We start from the raw sequence: 16,881 nt of genomic DNA, 5'->3' as shown, positions 1-16,881 counted from the left end.
CACATTCATTTCCTTAAAAACTTTTATCAGGATGCCATTGGACTACAATATGGCATTAATAGCAAAATTGGTAACAGATGAAAAATGATTTCCAAGAATATGGGTGTCTTTTGCCTGTGGAAAATTAAGCCATGTATCAAAGCTGAGAAAGATAATTGAATTGCAACAACCATCATTGTTATACACTTTTCAAATTAACGTATTTTAGTTGTATTTTACATTACCACTAAACACATGACTTGCTTATTCCTTCAAACAAAATTACATGTTATCTTCACAGCTTGAGTTAGCTGGGCATAAAGCCTCATCTTTAACAAAGCTCTCATTCACGTTTCTTGAATATTGTGTCAGTTCTGGTCGCCTCGTTATAGGAAGGAGGTGGAAGCTTTAGGGAGGGTGCAAAGGAGATTTACCAGGATCCTGCCTGGATGAGAGAACAGATGAAGACAGGTTGATCAAGCTACGGCCTTTCTCTTTGGGTAAAACAGAATGAGAGGTGATTTGATAGAGATGTACAAGATAATAAGCAGCATAGATTGAGTGGATAGACAAAGACACTTTCCCAGGCTGGAAATGACTAATACTGGGAAGTATAATTTTGAGGTGATTTGGGGAAAGTAAAGGGAGGATGTCAGAGGTAAGTTTCTTTTTAAACACAGAATGTGCTGAGTGTGTAGAACGCTCTGCCAAGGGTGGTGGGAAAGGCAAATACATTTGGGGCATTAAGCCACTCTTAGGTAGACACATGGATGATACAAAAAATGGAAGGCTATGTAGGACGGAAGGGTAGGATGGGAGAGTACGTTAAAATTTGACATAATAACATGGACCTAAGACCCTGTATTATGCTGTGTTCTAAATCCTTAATTTGCAGAAGTAAATAGAAAGGTTTATTTTAATTTCCCAACTGACAGACCACTGTATGATTATTAGCCATTAGAAAAGCTAATGGAAGGAACACTATCATGCATTGCCTGGGCAACTAAATTAAAAATAGAGAATTACATTCATTTATATAGGCCATTAATGAGGTCATATTTTGACTACCGTGCATAGAATTGGTCTTCTTATTTGAGATTGGACATTCATGAAAGCAGTTATTAGTCCATAAGACTGTACGACATAGGTGTAGAATTAGGTCATTCAACGCATTGAGTACGCTACGCAATTCCAACAAGGCAGATTTAATATCCCTCTCAACCCCATTCTCCTGCCTTCTCCCCATAAAGCAGGTGTCCCCAATCTTTTTTTATGCCGTCCCGTGGATCCCAGGTTGGGAAACCTTGCCATAAAATCTAGAACTAATATTATTCCTCCCAACCCCTCTTTCCTGCCTTCTCCCCATAAGGTCCAGTACTAGTCTAGAACAGGGGTTCCCAATGTCTTTATGCCATGAACCAATAAGATTAAGCAAGGGGTCTGTGGGCCCCAGGTCGGGAACCCGTGGCCTAGAACTAATATCTAACAAGGGTGGGTTGTCTCGTGAAGAAAAATTGACAGGTTAGGCTTTTATCTGCTGAAGCTTAGAAGAACGAAAGGAGATTTGATTGAAGCATACAAGATCCTAAGGGTGAATATGGCAAGTATGTTTCCTCCTCTGGAGGAATTGAGAAATAAGGAACACTTTATAACTAAGAAATCACACAGTTAAAAAAGAGATTTGGAAAAATGTTTACTCTGAGGCTTGTGGAGCATTCCTTTAAAGGGAAGGAAGGGAAAAAGCCGAGTTTTAGTATCACACAAGCAGGTAGGTAATTGATAAGGGGGTGAAAGGTTACCATATAGATAAGCATGCAGAGTTGAGGTTGCAATGATATTATTAAATGGCAGAGCAGGCTTGATGGATACAATGACCTAATCTTGCTCCTAATCCATATATTAATATGTAAAATTTATGGATGTGGCTACTTACATATATTGTAGCTAACAACAGAAGAAAGTGAAGGCTGCAAATTAAGTCAAACTCCACGCACTAGGCATACTTCTCATTTCCTTGTAATATTTCCTTAGTGTACTTGAAACAATTTTCAGTGTCTCTTCTGAAGTAATTCTTCCTCAGAACCAATGAGGTAGAAAGTGGACAGCCAGCAAGGCACCCATTGACATTATTTAAATCACAGTCACTTTGGTTAATAGCCACACATGCCAATCTTGAGGTGGTAATGAGTAGTTGGAGTTCAAAAGGTAATGAAGGTAAAGAAGTAGCGGAAACCAGGAACAAAAGAAATAGGAACTTGGAAATTACATTTCTCAGCCACATGCGTCACTTAATGACAACTCTCCAACAAGAGACATGAGGCTGCTGAAGGGGTCAGTCACGCAGGGTCATGTTTATGAATGCCTGCGCGCTGACTCTGAACTTCAAGACAAACTCCAGGCTAACAAGTTTTGGAAGCTTTAATGAACTGCACACAATGGAAAGCAGATGTTTAAAAACATTTAATATCTTGTGCTAATGAACAATAGGTGCATAGCAAGCACTGATAATATAGACAGCCTGACCCCAAGGTTCACAGCAATGGAGAGTTGAATTAAAAACTTCGACACTGAACACCAACAATATTTGGATCATTGCATACCTGCGTCTATTAAAACTTAAATATGTAACAATAAAATGCATGAAAAGCCTTTGTAGTTTGCTTACAACCTGCATTTCTAAAGGAATACATGAATGAAAATGCTTCATAATGACAGCTGATTTTCTAATCTGATCTAATCTGAATCTAATTTTCTAATCTGAATCCTAGAAATTCATGTCCAACAAAAAATACTTTTCAAATCACTCTGCTCAAAATTCAGAGGTAGAATACAAAACACGGGTCATATTGCAGATGGAGTTTAATGCTGGTAAATGTGAGGTGCTACATTTTGGTAGGAATAATCCAAATAGGTCATACATCGTAAATGGTAGGGTGTTGAAGAATGCAGTAGAACAGAGTGATCTAGGAATAATGGTGCATAGTTCCCTGAACGTGGAATCTCATGTGGATAGGGTGATGAAGAAAGCTTTTGGTATGCTGGCCTTTATAAATCAGAGCATTGAGTATAGGAGTTGGGATGTAATGTTAAAATTGTACAAGGCATTGGTAAGGCCGAATTTGGAGTATTGTGTACAGTTCTGGTCACCGAATTATAGGAAAGATATCAACAAAATAGAGAGAGTACAGAGAAGATTTACCAGAATGTTACCTGGGTTTCAGCACCTACGTTACAGGGAAAGGCTGAACAAGTTAGGTCTTTATTCTTTGGAGCGTAGAAGGTTGAGGGGTGACTTGATAGAGATATTTAAAATAATGAGGGGGATAGATCGAGTTGACGTGGATAGGCTTTGGAGTAGGGGAGAGTAGGGGAGATTCAAACAAGAGGACATGAGTTGAGAGAGGGGGCAAAAGTTTAAGGGTAGCATGAGGGGGAATTTCTTTAATTCAGAGAGTGGTAGCTGTGTGGTATGAGCTTCCAGTAGAAGTGGTAGAGGCAGGTTCGGTATTGTCGTTTAAAGTAAAATTGGATAGGTATATGGACAGAAAAAGAATGCAGGGTTATGGGCTGAGTGCGGGCCACTGGGACTAGGTGAGTGTAAGTGTCGGCACGGACTAGAAGGACCGAGATGGCCTGTTTCCGTGCTGTAATTGTTATATGGTTATATTGTATAGCAGATGTAATGTTACCTTCAAGGGATGTATTTCTTAGTGTAAACACTTAACTGTTATCATTGCCTCCCTGTGTTCAGCTGAACATTTCTGGGACGGTTGTATGGAAAGGACAGTTGATTAGGAATGCATAGCAGTTCTGAAATACTACTGCCTAAAGAAGGTCTCTCTGTTTTAACTATCCAGTGGAACTTCAGATGCTAGAAAATCACCACCCCACTGCACCAATCTTCTCCACTGCTACCCTTACTCTGAATGCTGACCAAAATTGTTTTAGACTTCTTCTTGAAATTCCTTCACCATCTGTGCTCCTGAAATTTGGAGGGTTGGGCAATTTTATTTGTACAACATTGATTAATGTTGAAAACAACAAGCATTATATAATACCACAAAGTTGATAACATATAAAAACTTGCAACTTAACAGCAGGAGTGGGCACGTGGCCTCTCAGATAATTCAATAATTGTTGAGACCAAAAATTGAGGTCGCAAATTGAGTAGAATGGTGCTTTAAAATGACAGGGACCACAAAGTCACCTCAGCATATTGAAGTGATTTTTCCAAATTGGTCACTCAAACTGTCTTTGGTTTCCTCAATGCACCAAAGGCCATTTGATTAACATCAATGGCAGAATGCTAAATTGGAAGAACACCAGCAATTTGCTGTCTTGTCTTGATACCGAGTTTTGAATAATGGAGAAGGTAAAAGGGTAGGAGTTGTATCTGTCCGAAAGGAAGATTCCATGAAAATTCTAAAGCATTCTAAAGGGAGGATGAAGCAACCATGACTGACAAGGGAAGTCAAAGACAAGAAAGAGGGCATACAATATAGCAAAATTTAGAGGGAAACAAGAGGATTGGAAAGCTTTTATAAACCAACAGAGGTTAACTAAAAAATGCAACACACACAAAATGCTGGAGGAACTCAGCAGGCCAGGCAACATCTATGAAAAAGAGTAAACTGTAGACGTTTCAGGCCAAGACCCTTCATCAGGACTGGAAAGAAAGGAGAAATCAGAGGAAGAAGGTAGGGGAAGGGAGGAAGCTGTACAGGGTGGAAGGTGATAGGTGAAACCGGGAGGGGGAGGGGGTGAAGTAAAAAGCTAGGAATTTGATTGGTGAAAGAGATAAAGGGCTGGAGAAGGTAGAATCTGATAGAAGAGGGCAGAGGACCATGGAAGAAAAGGAAGGAGGAGAAGCACTGGAGGGAGGTGATGGTCAGGTAAGGTGATAAGGGGAGAGGGGGGAACAGGAATTGAGAAACTTGAGGGGGGACAATTACTGGAAGTTGGAGAAATCAATGTTCATGCCATCAGGTTGGAGGCTACCCTGGTGGAAGACAAGGTGTTGCTCCTCCAACCTAAGTGTGGCTTCATTGCAGCAGTAGAGCAGGCCATGGACTGACATGTCAGAATGGGAATGGGAAGTGGAATTAAAATGGATGGCCTCTGGGAGATCCCAATATAACTGGCAGATGGAGTGTAGGTGCTCAGCAAAGCTGTCTTCCAATCTATATCAGTTCTCACCGATATACAGGAGGGCACACCAAGAGCACCGGATACAGTAGATGACCCCAACAGACTCCTAAGAGAAGTGTCGCCTCACTTGGAAGGCCCTGAATGGTAGTGAAGGAGGAGGTGTAGGGGCAGGCATGGCACTTGTTCTGCTTGCAAGGATAAACGTCAGGAGGGAGGTCAGTGGGAAGAGACAAGTGGACAAGGAGTTAAACAGGGAGTGTTACCTGCAGAAATCGGAAAGTGGGGGCAAGGGAAAGATGTGCTTGATGGTGGGATCCTATTGGAGATGGTGGAAGTTACGGAGAATCATGTGCTGGACGTGGAAGCTAGTGGGGTGGTAGGTCAAGACATGAGTAACCCTGTCCTTGGTGTGACTGTGGGGGTATGAGATGAGGGCAGACGTATGCAAAATGGAAGAGATGCAGGTGAGGGCAGCATAATGGTAAAGAAAGGGAAGCCCCTTTCTTTGAAAAAGGAGGACATAGCAGTAGTTCTGTAATGAAAATCCTTATTCTGAGAGTAGATGCAGTGGAGATTCAGAACTGAGAAAAGGGCAGGACATTTTTATAAGTGACAGACTGGGAAGAGATACAGTCAAGGTAGCTGTGAGAATCAGTGGGTTTACAAATGCTATCAGTAGACAGACTGTCTCCAAAGATAGAGACAGGGAGATTGAGAAAAAGGAGGGAGGTGTCAGAAATGAACCAAGTGAAAAAAGCAATAAGGAGAGAAAAGATGAATAATGAAACTAAGCTAGCTAATAAAGAGGATATCAAAGGTTTGTTTTTCAGATGCATAAACAGATTCTTTCAAGAATCATTAGGTTCTGGAGGACAGAAAATTCACAAATACTACTCCATTCTTTAAAAAAGGAAGAAGGTAAAAGTAAGGAAATTATTGGCCAATTAACTTGGATGGTAAGATGTTTGTCCATTTTTAAGGATGAGGTTTCAGGGTATATAGGGGCACATGAAGTAAATATGGTTTCCTTAATGGGAAATCTTGCCTGCAAGTATATTGGAATTCTTCTACAATCGATGAGGGAGAGTCAGTGGACATTGCTTACTTGTATTTTCTGAAGGTCTTTGACCAGATGCCACACATGAGGCTGCTAAACAAGAGCCCATGGTGAAAACCAGTCGACCCATGGAGAAAGCATCATTGTATGGCCTAATGAGGCAATCTCTATGCTCTTTGAATGTTTTGAATGGACTAACTGGCAGATGTTCAAGGAGGCTGCCAGAAACGGAGAAGATAAAGACCTTAAGGAATATGCAATATCCGTCATCGGCCACATCAGTAAGTGAGCAGGCTCAGAATAGAAGAATGTCCCTTTAAAACAGAAATGAAGAGGGATTTCTTTTGTCAGAGGCTGGTGAAATCACAAATGGCTGTGAAGGCCAAGTGATTGGTTATATTTAAAGTGGAGATTGATAGGTTCTTGATTGGTAATGTTACAAGAAGAATGCAGGCAAATGGGGTTGAGAAGGAAAATAAATTTGCCATGACCGAATGGTGGAGCGGACTCAATTGCTAAATGGCCTAACTCTACTCATGTCTCATGATCTAAAATTTCACCCATCCACCTCCCCTATCTGGTTCATTGCCATTCACCTCTCCCCACCCTTCCTTACTTATCACGTTTAGCACTGGCAAACTTCATGAGCTTGTGTATCACCCTTCTAGCAATCTCCAACTTTAACCTCCTCCTCCTCCTCACCCCCACCTGGTTCCACCTGCCTAGGTGTATCACTTTCCTGCCTGTTCCCAATCTCTACAACTTCTTCACCTTGCCTCTGCCTACCAAATGCATGTGTGCTTATTCTACCATTTTACCTCTCATCTTTCTATTGGCTAACACCCACCCCCACCTCTCCCCTCAGCAGGAACTCAACCTGCTGAATTCCTCCAAGAGATTATCAGTTGCTCCAGGTTCCAGCATCTTCAGTTTCATATGTCAACATGAGAATATGAGTCAGTGTTGGTGAAGTCAGAAGAGTACACAAAACTTCATGGAGGGAATAGTCCTCACAGAATATTGAAAGAAAAATGGAAGGGTCAGTGTTTCTGGTAGGGGCATCACACTGGAGACATTGAAATTTCTGTTGAATATGAAGATTAATGGGGAAGAAGAGAAGAACAGAGAGGATCATACTTTCCTTTCTGGCAAAGCAGTCTGCTTGAATGGCACCTCTCACCAACTCAAAACATTCATTCCCTTCAGCCCTGGCATATCATGACCACAGTTTATTCCAGCTACAAAATCCACGTTAGCCCTTTCCAGAGATGGCCTGGACAGCACAGAAACTGGCATCCATTTACATTAATCATTATCCTACATGAATATTTCCCAAAATGTATGACTTCTTTCACCCAGAATGACAAGTGCAATGGGTAGAGAGAGGTTACATGCTTCAAATTGCATGCTTACCCAGTTCCTATATCTACACTGGATCAAAATCCTGGAACAGAGCTAAGTATGTGATCTACAACCACGTTCTCGAGGACAATTAAGTGTGAGGCAAGGAATGCTGGCTTCTCCAGTTACATCTATAGTATTTACTGTGTTGATTCTGGTTAATTGGACCATCAGTTAATCAGGGCAGCCATTTATTTGGGACAACTCTTAAAGAACAAAAACTAATGAACAAAATATCTGGGATTCCTTTTGTTTATTTGGGACACCATGTTGTCTAACTGGGAGAGGAGACTATTGCCAAACAGTTTCTAACTAGTGTCACTCATATGCACTCGTGTGGCCATTAGACACTCCACCATGCTGAAAGCGAACTGTTTCTAAATAGCATCAGTTGCGTGGATTTGCGTTCAAAAAGTAATAATTTTTGACATAGATATTTGGTGAGCGTAAGCAGCAAGACAATACAGAACCGTTTTGTACACTGTGGTTTCAAGCATTCAGGTTTGGAGATGCCAGAAGCAGCCAGGAGTGAAAATGAAACAATTTCACTATGTCAACATGTTAGGAACTATGAATAATTTGAAGGTACTGACAATCATCTTGAATATTACAGTAAACATGATGATTTAGAGGATGCAGTCATCAAAAGCAGTGTATGAAAGCAGTCTGTTATCTGCACCAGCTCTATGTACTGATTTTGTTCCTTTACAGTCAATCAAACTGACACAGCAGTATACACTGCATGAATTCAACTATGAGGAACTAATACACAGTTTTGTAGTACTGTAGAGGTATTGGTAGTGTTCTAATTTGCTCTGTATTTCATTTAAACACTTACATTGTTAACTCAGTTAAAAAGTAGTTTGTCTTCTTTACACCGTTTTAACAATTTCCACGAAACTTCAGCTAATTCGGACAGCCACTTAACAGGGCCAAAATATACTAGTCCCAATGTCTCCCAATTAACTGAAATCTACTGTAATTAATGATAATACTATTTGGTCTTAGAGATGCATAAACAGAAATGTGTTCTGCTAAAAGCGAAAGTAAGGATTTGCAGTCGGTTTTGCACAAATTCACTAGACAGAGAGTAAATATCTATTTCCAGGGCAGCTAATTATACAAAATTGCCTCTGATGTGGTTAAATGGAATGAAAGGGCAATTGGATATGCAGCTCTGATTGACTCACTCAAGGTAAATTGTCATCAACTACATGAATGTGGAAATCAAAGCACCCTAGATCACCTATGTACTCATCACTAGAAGAATTTATCCTCCATCAGTGAAGATTAGTGCTATTTGTCACATCTACATTGAAACATACAATGAAATGCACCATTTGTGTCAACTCAAATCAGCAAGGATTGTGCTGGGCAGTCCAGAAGTGTTGCAATGCTTCCTGCAAAAAAATAGCATGCCCACAACTCACAAGCCCTAACCATTCATCTTTGGAATGCGTGAGGAAACCAGAGCACTCGGAAGAAAACTATACAATGAAGTTAGGGCAAGGAATGCTGGCTTTTTCAGTAACTTCTATTTGCTTTGTGGAAATAATATTCTTGGCCCCACATATTCTGTGTCACAAGGCTCTTCATACACAATTTTTGCAGGTATGCTACTGGTTTCCATAGAGTTGCCATGGTGTGACAGTCAACACTGTGGACACACCATTTATCAACTCAGATGCACACCTTAGATATCTTTATGTCAGGGTGCTACAGAGTGAACACCACTGTCTTACAGCTCCATCAATTGACCTATTGATGCACCGTCAATAACTCTAGGAGACTGGAAGTGAACAATAGGCTTTAATTAACAGCGAAAAGGGAGCACGACCATGTCGAAGACTGAGGGAGGAGCAGTGCCTCCAATCACCTTTATACAGGGGTCTGTGGGAGGAGCCACAGGAGCAGTCAGCAGAGGGGCGTGTCCCGACAGGTATACATAGTTTACCACATCTATGATCTTCACTTTAGGTGCTGTCTGCATGGAATTTGCACATTTTCTCTGTGACAGTGGGTGCTCCTTCTCCTCATCCCCACCCAAGTGCTCCAGTTTCTTCCCACAAATACACTGACAGTTTAAATGGCTACTGTAAATTACTGCTTAGTGTAACATAATGAAAAAAATTAAAGAAAGATTTTTGATTATCTGCAAGATATAGCAAGTTCCAAGACAAAAGGAAATAAACAGAGGAGGAATGGGAATAACAAAATTGCCCCATGAGAGTCAGCGTGCATTGATGAGACAAATTACCAACTTCTCTATCATTTTATGCAGGTATACCAAAATCCACATTAACTTACCTGATAGAGTAATCTATCTATTGAAGTCAATACGTGCACCTTAACTGAAGGTTACCTGTTGGTGATAACATTCCAAGGAGGTTCTCAAGAATCTACACCTTTCTTAAATTCTGCACAGATAATATTATGGGCATAAGCCAAACAGGACAGAAAATCTTTGGACAAAGAGAAGAAAGAGGAGAAAAATGTAGACATTTAAAAGGAGTATCACAAATTACTACATACAAGATTCATTTCTGCATTGTGCATTTCATCCAAGTAACATCCAGTTGTCCAAATAAATTATCCTTCCAATTTCTGACTCAGTTCAGTTCAGTAAACAGGAATGAATGCATTCCCCACCTATTGCATTGTGTGTATGTCTAACATATAATTTAGGGCAGCACTTGCCAGTCATTAACCAGAACTGACCAATACCAGAAAGTGGATATACAGCAATGTATGCATTTACACTACTAGAATAAAAACATAAATGATAATGTTATACATGTAACAAACTGTTTAAAGCATATACAGTACCTTGTGAAAGTATTCAGCCCCTGATCCTTTGTTTGCATAAATGAGTATTACAAATGAGTATTTTGATCAATTTAATTGAGAATTCTTATTTGTGAATTGCATACTCTTTTTTCACAGCAAAACCCCAAAAACAGGGAAAATTGTAAAGCATGAAAAACTAAAAATTCAAAATCTGAAATGTCAGCAGTTCAAAATTATTCATTCTCCCTTATTTAGTACTTAGTTGAAACACCTCTCACAGCTAATATGGCCAATAGTCTTTTTGGATACAGGTATGTCTTTATTAGCTTTACACAACATGATGGAATAAGATTTGCCCATTTCTCCTTGCAAAATTATTCATGCTGTGCCAGGTTAGTTGGGAAGCGGTGGTGGACAGCAATCTTGAGATCTTGCCAGAGATGTTCGATTGGGTTAAGGCCAGGATTCTGTCTGGGCTATCAAGGACATCAGTTTTCTTCATTTGAAGTCATTCCATGGCTACTCTGGCAGAGTGTTTTGAGTCGTTGTCCTGCTGAAAGATGAACTTCCTCCCAAGTTTAAGCTGTCTGGCGGAGGCTACCAGGTTTTTATCCAGGATATCTCTGTATTTTGCAACATTCAGCCTCTGATCAATCCTGACCAGATTTCCAGTCCCTTCTGCTGAAAAACATCCCCATTGCATGATCAAGACGTACAAAAAGGCTGGATGAACTCAGCAGGTCGGGCAGCATCCGCTGAAATGAGCAGTCAATGTTTCGGGCCGAGACCCTTCGTCAGGACCCATTACATGATGCTCCTTCCACCATACCTTACAGCAGAAATGTTATTACCTGGCTAATGCACAGTCTTAGATTTATGCCACGTACCACTATAAAAAAAAACATATTCCTGCCCATAAAGACTTTGCAAAGGGTCACGTACAAGATACTGTAAAGATGTGGAAGAAGGTCTTGTGCTCGGATGAGACTAAAGTGGAACCATTTTAGACTCAACACTAAGCAGTATGTGTGGTATAAATCTAATATGTGCAATGACAAATCTTGATGTTTCATTTTTTATAACATCTACACATGCAATTCTTTATCTTCACCAGAAGTTGAGGCGGGTTACTAAAAGCACTGATGATAGCCAAGATGTTGTTGGCCATGTTCTTCCATTTCGCAGTCCAGGTGGCTATGTACTTGTACTCAGTTACTAGGACATGAGGCAACTCACAGGTTACAGGCAAATAAAGAAAGGCAAGTGGTATGAAATGGAGGTCCGGTGAACAAATACATTTTATCAGCCTTCATCCCCCTGATGGCTCACATTTGCCTACCACCAATAAGTTACTAAATACTTTGCTGTAGAGCTGTGGAACACTGAATGACCAAGTCTAAGCTATCATAGCTGGAGGAACTCCGCAGCTTGGGCAGCATCTGTGGAAACAAGCAGTCAGCGTTTCAGGCCGAGACCCTTCGTTGACTGAGTTCCTCCAGCTTGTTTATACGTGTTGATTTGACCACAGCATCTGCAGTGTACTTTGTGTTTACTAGGCTATCATATATTTTCAGTGAGAATCAATCTGTATTCATATTGTTGCAATCTTTATTAGCCAGCTACTTTTCTCAATGGACAGATACATCTCGCTCTTTGTGTATTGATTTTTTGATTTTACATATCGGCATCGGACACCACATCAATTATAAATTCCCTCTATAATTTCACCCCTGAACCTTTGTCCTATTGGAAATAGTTTGAGTGCTATCCTAGAAGACTTGCTGAGTGAAAATCAATAATTGAATTTTATTTTACTCAAGATTAAGTTACATCATCAAGCCAGAACAGTCAGTGTGGGCATTCACATCACAAATTCACATCATAGCATGGTGTATATACTAGATATTTTACATCGCATTACACACAAGCAGTTCAATTACGGCTTACCTCATTAAGATAATGCTTGTTTCTTTCAATGTGCTTTTGGAAAACACTTTCCAGGATCCTGAAAAAATAATGTTAATTTTACTTACAATTATATCCCCTACATTGCTGTAGGTATGAGACAAATGTTATAGAGGCAATTTTATTGGTAAAGTAGTTTGAAAAAGTTCTTAATAATGTGTACATATAAGCCTATGCATATCTAGCTTCCCTAAAGACCTGGAGCAGCTTCAGTGCCTTGGGTAGCATTTAATCACAAAGAACACACAGTTTCTGTCATTCTGTTCTGTTCTACTACTCATTTTAGTTGTAGTATGAATTTAGCTCTGGGTATTCTCAACACTCATTTTAGTTGTAGTATGAATTTAGCTCTGGGTATGCTCAACACTCATTTTAGTTGTAGTATGAATTTAGCTCTGGGTATTCTCAACACTCATTTTAGTTGTAGTATGAATTTAGCTCTGGGTATTCTCAACACTCATTTTAGACTAAATGAATTTCAGATCAATTACAAACATCAATTCACCACCATCCCAAGCTGATATCTACCCATATCATCCGACACCTATGAAGTAATACTTTCTGCTGAACACATTACTTAAAAAATAACACTTAAGGATACCAAGAGCACAGAATGTACTCTTAATCCTCAGTGTCCATTACTGAGTGTGACTTGTCCAATTACTGAATGAGTCAGAGAATCATAAGCAAATAAACAGGCCCTTTGGACTACTGAGTCCATGCACCATTAGCACTAATATGTATTTTATTCTTCCCACATTCCCTTCAGCTCCACTCTGACTTTATCACTATGACTACACTCACTTACCTTAATAGTTCTGTAAATACAAGGAGAACATGTTCCTGGTATTATTTTCAAATTCTCCAAGGCCTTTCCCCAGTTCATTATGTGCAAGGTAGGTGCAGTATTCACTTACTTGAATAGTTGTAGGTCCACCAATACAAGAAGCACAATATCATTCCAGACAATTTTCCCCTCCAGCACTGGTACATTGTAATTGCAGTGCATACTATCCTCAGGATGAATTGTAGCTACTTAACTTGGTGTCTTTGCAGGGTGTCACAAACCTAAAACTCTTATCAGGACCATAAAGCCATAAGATATAGGAGCAGAATCAGGCCATTTGGCCTTTGAATCTGCTCTGCCATTTCATCATGGCTGATCCATTTTTCCTCTCAACCTCAAATCTCCTGCCTTCCCTCCATTTCCCTTCATGCCCTGATTATTCAAGAATCTATCAGTCTCTGTCTTAAATATACCCAAATGACTTGGCCTCCAAAGCCACCTGTGGCAACAAATTCCAAAGATTCACCACTCTTTGGGTAAAGAAATTCCTCCCCAACTCTGTTCTAAATGGATGTCCTTTGATTCTGAGGCTGTGTCCTCTGGTCCTAGACTGCCTCATCATAGAAAACATCTTCTCCATATCCACTCTATTGAGGTTGTTTCACATTTAATAGGTTTCAATGAGGTCACTCCGCATTTTTCTGAATACTAGTCACTACAGGCCCAGCGCCATCAAAAGCTCCTCATATGACATGCCTTTCAATCCCAGAATCATTCTTCTGAACCTCCTTTGAACCCTTTCCAATGTCAGCACATCCTTTCATAGATAAGGGGCCCAAAACCTCTCCCAATATTCTTTGAGGCCTCACCAGTGCTTTATAAAGCCTCAAGATTACATCCTTGCTTTTATATTTTAGTCCTCTTGAAATGAATGCCAACATCGCATTTGCCTTCCCCGTCACCGACTCAACCTGCAAATTAACCTTTAGGGAATCCTGCACAAAGACTCCCAAGTGCCTTTGCACATCAGATTTTTGAATTTTCTCTCCATTTAGAAAATAGTCGTTCCTTTCCACACCTTGTGGCACATTGGGGGGCAACCTTGTCCTTTCTTTAGTATTTTTGTCTCTTTTTTTACAAGGCTGAGTTGTTCGCTCGATGCTCAACCCAGCACCACCAGCCAGCAATAGAAAATAGTCTACCCTTTTATTTCTTTTACCAAAGTGCATGACCATACACTACTCAAAGCTGTATTCTATCTGCCATTTCTTTGCCTATTCTCCTAATCTGTCCAAGTCCTTCCTCAGCCTATTTCCTCAAAACACCTATCTTCATATCATCCGCAAACTTGGCCACAAAGCCGTCAATACCGTCATCTAAGTCACTGACATATCATGTAAAAAGTGGTCCCAACACAGACCCCCTGTAGAACACCACTAGTCATCAACAGCTAACCAGAAAAAGGGTCCCTTTATTCCCACTCTTTGCCTCTTGGCAATCAGCCGCTGCTTTATCCATGCCAGTATCCTTCCTGTAATAAGATGGGCTCATAACACGTTAAGCAGCCTCATGTGTGGCACCTTGTCAAAGGCCTCTGAAAATCCAAGAACACAACATCCACCAATTCTCCTTTGTCCATCTTGCTTGTACTGCTGCTCTTCCATCATCTTTGCCAGTGTTCTTTTCCAATCAATTTTGGCTAGCTCCTCTCTCATGCCTCTGTAATTCCCTATATTCCATGTAATACTGATACATTTACATATTGGGAATAAGGTCAAAGACAAAAGACATATTGAGACACCATTACTTCCAACTAGCATTCTCCACCACAAACTATTCCCAACTGGAAGTAATGATAGGAAAAGAACAAAACTTCAATATAAATTCTCAAACTCTCTACCTGACAGTACCATGGACTACCTTCACTGATGTGACTACAGGCAAGAAGAAAGGAGTTGGCTCAAGGGAAATATAGGAATGGGTAATAAATATTGGACTCTCTCAAGGCAGTAAAATCACACAATAAGTCTATCAATAAGACGTTCATTAAGTCCAGTTCTATTAATAGTCAGTGGTTTATATGATAAGTAAATGGTCATCTGTGAAATACTGAAGCGTCTGTAATGTGCCTCCCCCACATTCAAATTAGTAGAATTAAAACTGAATAGATATACATTATATCATGTTGTTCTTCACCTAAACTTAAAATTAGTACCCATCATGAAATGCAGATCGACTAAAATAGACACTTTTTTAAATAAACACAAGTGACTCTGATGATGCTGGAAATATTGATTAATACACACAAAACTCTGAAGGAACTCACCTAGTCAGGCAGCAACTGATGAAGGGTTTTGGCCCAAAGCATCAACTGTTTATTCCTTTCCATAGATGCTCACTGACCCAATGGAATATATTTTAAAAAAATTGCTGTCCCACAAAGGATATTGTGAGCATAGTAAACATTCATTTGTGTGTTTGGATCAAACATTGTCATATTTGATGTGTGCAATTCTATTCCTTTAGCACAAAACTTTTTCAAGTTACTCTTGTAGCTAATACCTACAACTGTAAAATTGTAACTGGAGTGAAATATTATCTACTTACTTGTTTGAATGATAACCTCTGAACAAAATATCATCTGTTACATCTTTGAGAAACTGCAAATATTTCAGTTCATTATCCCTGAATAAAAGCATGACATAAAAATATTAATCTGTACAATAATTAACTAAACCGATAAAACTTTGGTCAAATCCTGTTTAAATGCTATATCTTAAGCAGGAGCAACTTGCAGATTTGCCAACCATATTACCATGGTTAAAAATCTCAAAGTATGAGGATGGTTTTAAATTCCTCAAGCATAGAAGATTAAGGGTTGATTCAGTTGGTCTGGTTGCTTTGATGCTGCATGGGTTAGAAACCCCAGTAAAACTCAAAATTGAGAATTACTCATAGAAGTTGGGATATGTACGAGTCATGATCAAATTGAATGGTGAGCACTCTGGTGGTGGATGTTGGGAGCGGTTAAGTTACTAAATCATTTACTCAGGCAAGTTGAGAAGAACTGAATCTCGTTCTCTTTATAGCATCTTGCCACCCACATTGAATAAGTGCAACAGTTCATATGAAATTATACAATTAGATAAATATCTCTATGCTGTTCTATATACAATTAATCTACATCATGGCCTGCTATGGAAATACCAATGTCCACGAATGGAAAGTCCTACAAAAAAGTCCACCACTGAGCACATCTATAAGGAGCGCTGCCACAAGAAAGCAACATCAATCGTCAAGGACTCCCACCATCCAGGCCATGCTTTCTTCTCTCTGCTGTCATCAGGAAAAAGGAACAGAAGCCTCACCTCCAGATTCAGGAACAGTTATTATCCTTCAATTTTCAAGCTCCTGAACCAGCTCAACACTGAACTGATTCCACATTTTATGGACTCACTTTAAAGGATTCTACAACTCATGTTCGCAGTATTATTTTTTATTTAAGTATTTATTATTAGTACTATCTTGTGTATTTTCACATTGGCTATTTTCTGTCTTTGTTTGTAATTTTTCATTAATTCTATTGTGTTTCTTTGTATCTACTTTAGAAGCCTGCAAGTAAATGAATCTTAGGGTAGTATAGCGTGACATATATGTACTTTGATAATAAATTTACTTTGAATATAAATACTTGTACGTTTGTAGTCTATATGATGGTGCAAAACATCCTAAATATTCATGTCTTTGAAATTGCATA

At 39.6% G+C, this 16,881-nt stretch overlaps 1 protein-coding gene across 3 annotated transcripts in view; it reads right to left on the bottom strand.

Moving 5' to 3' along the window:
- The window catches only part of LOC140730440 (spermatogenesis-associated protein 7 homolog), a 114,979-nt gene that overhangs the window by 30,151 nt on the left and 67,947 nt on the right, over positions 1–16,881 (bottom strand). For 2 of the 3 annotated variants that reach the window (XM_073050845.1, XM_073050848.1), the window contains 2 exons: positions 15,732–15,809; positions 12,320–12,377 (listed from right to left, as the gene is read on the bottom strand). In XM_073050845.1, the coding sequence (XP_072906946.1) occupies positions 12,320–12,377; positions 15,732–15,809 (136 nt within the window). Of the gene's footprint in view, positions 1–10,940; positions 11,051–12,319; positions 12,378–15,731; positions 15,810–16,881 lie in introns of those variants that run through there. The other variant, XM_073050847.1, reaches the window with a different exon arrangement.

Source organism: Hemitrygon akajei, chromosome 7, assembly GCF_048418815.1.
Source record: "Hemitrygon akajei chromosome 7, sHemAka1.3, whole genome shotgun sequence".
NCBI classification, from domain to species: Eukaryota; Metazoa; Chordata; class Chondrichthyes; order Myliobatiformes; family Dasyatidae; genus Hemitrygon; species Hemitrygon akajei.
Note: the sequence above shows the minus strand (reverse complement) of the source record. Positions and strands in the feature narration are given on the sequence as shown.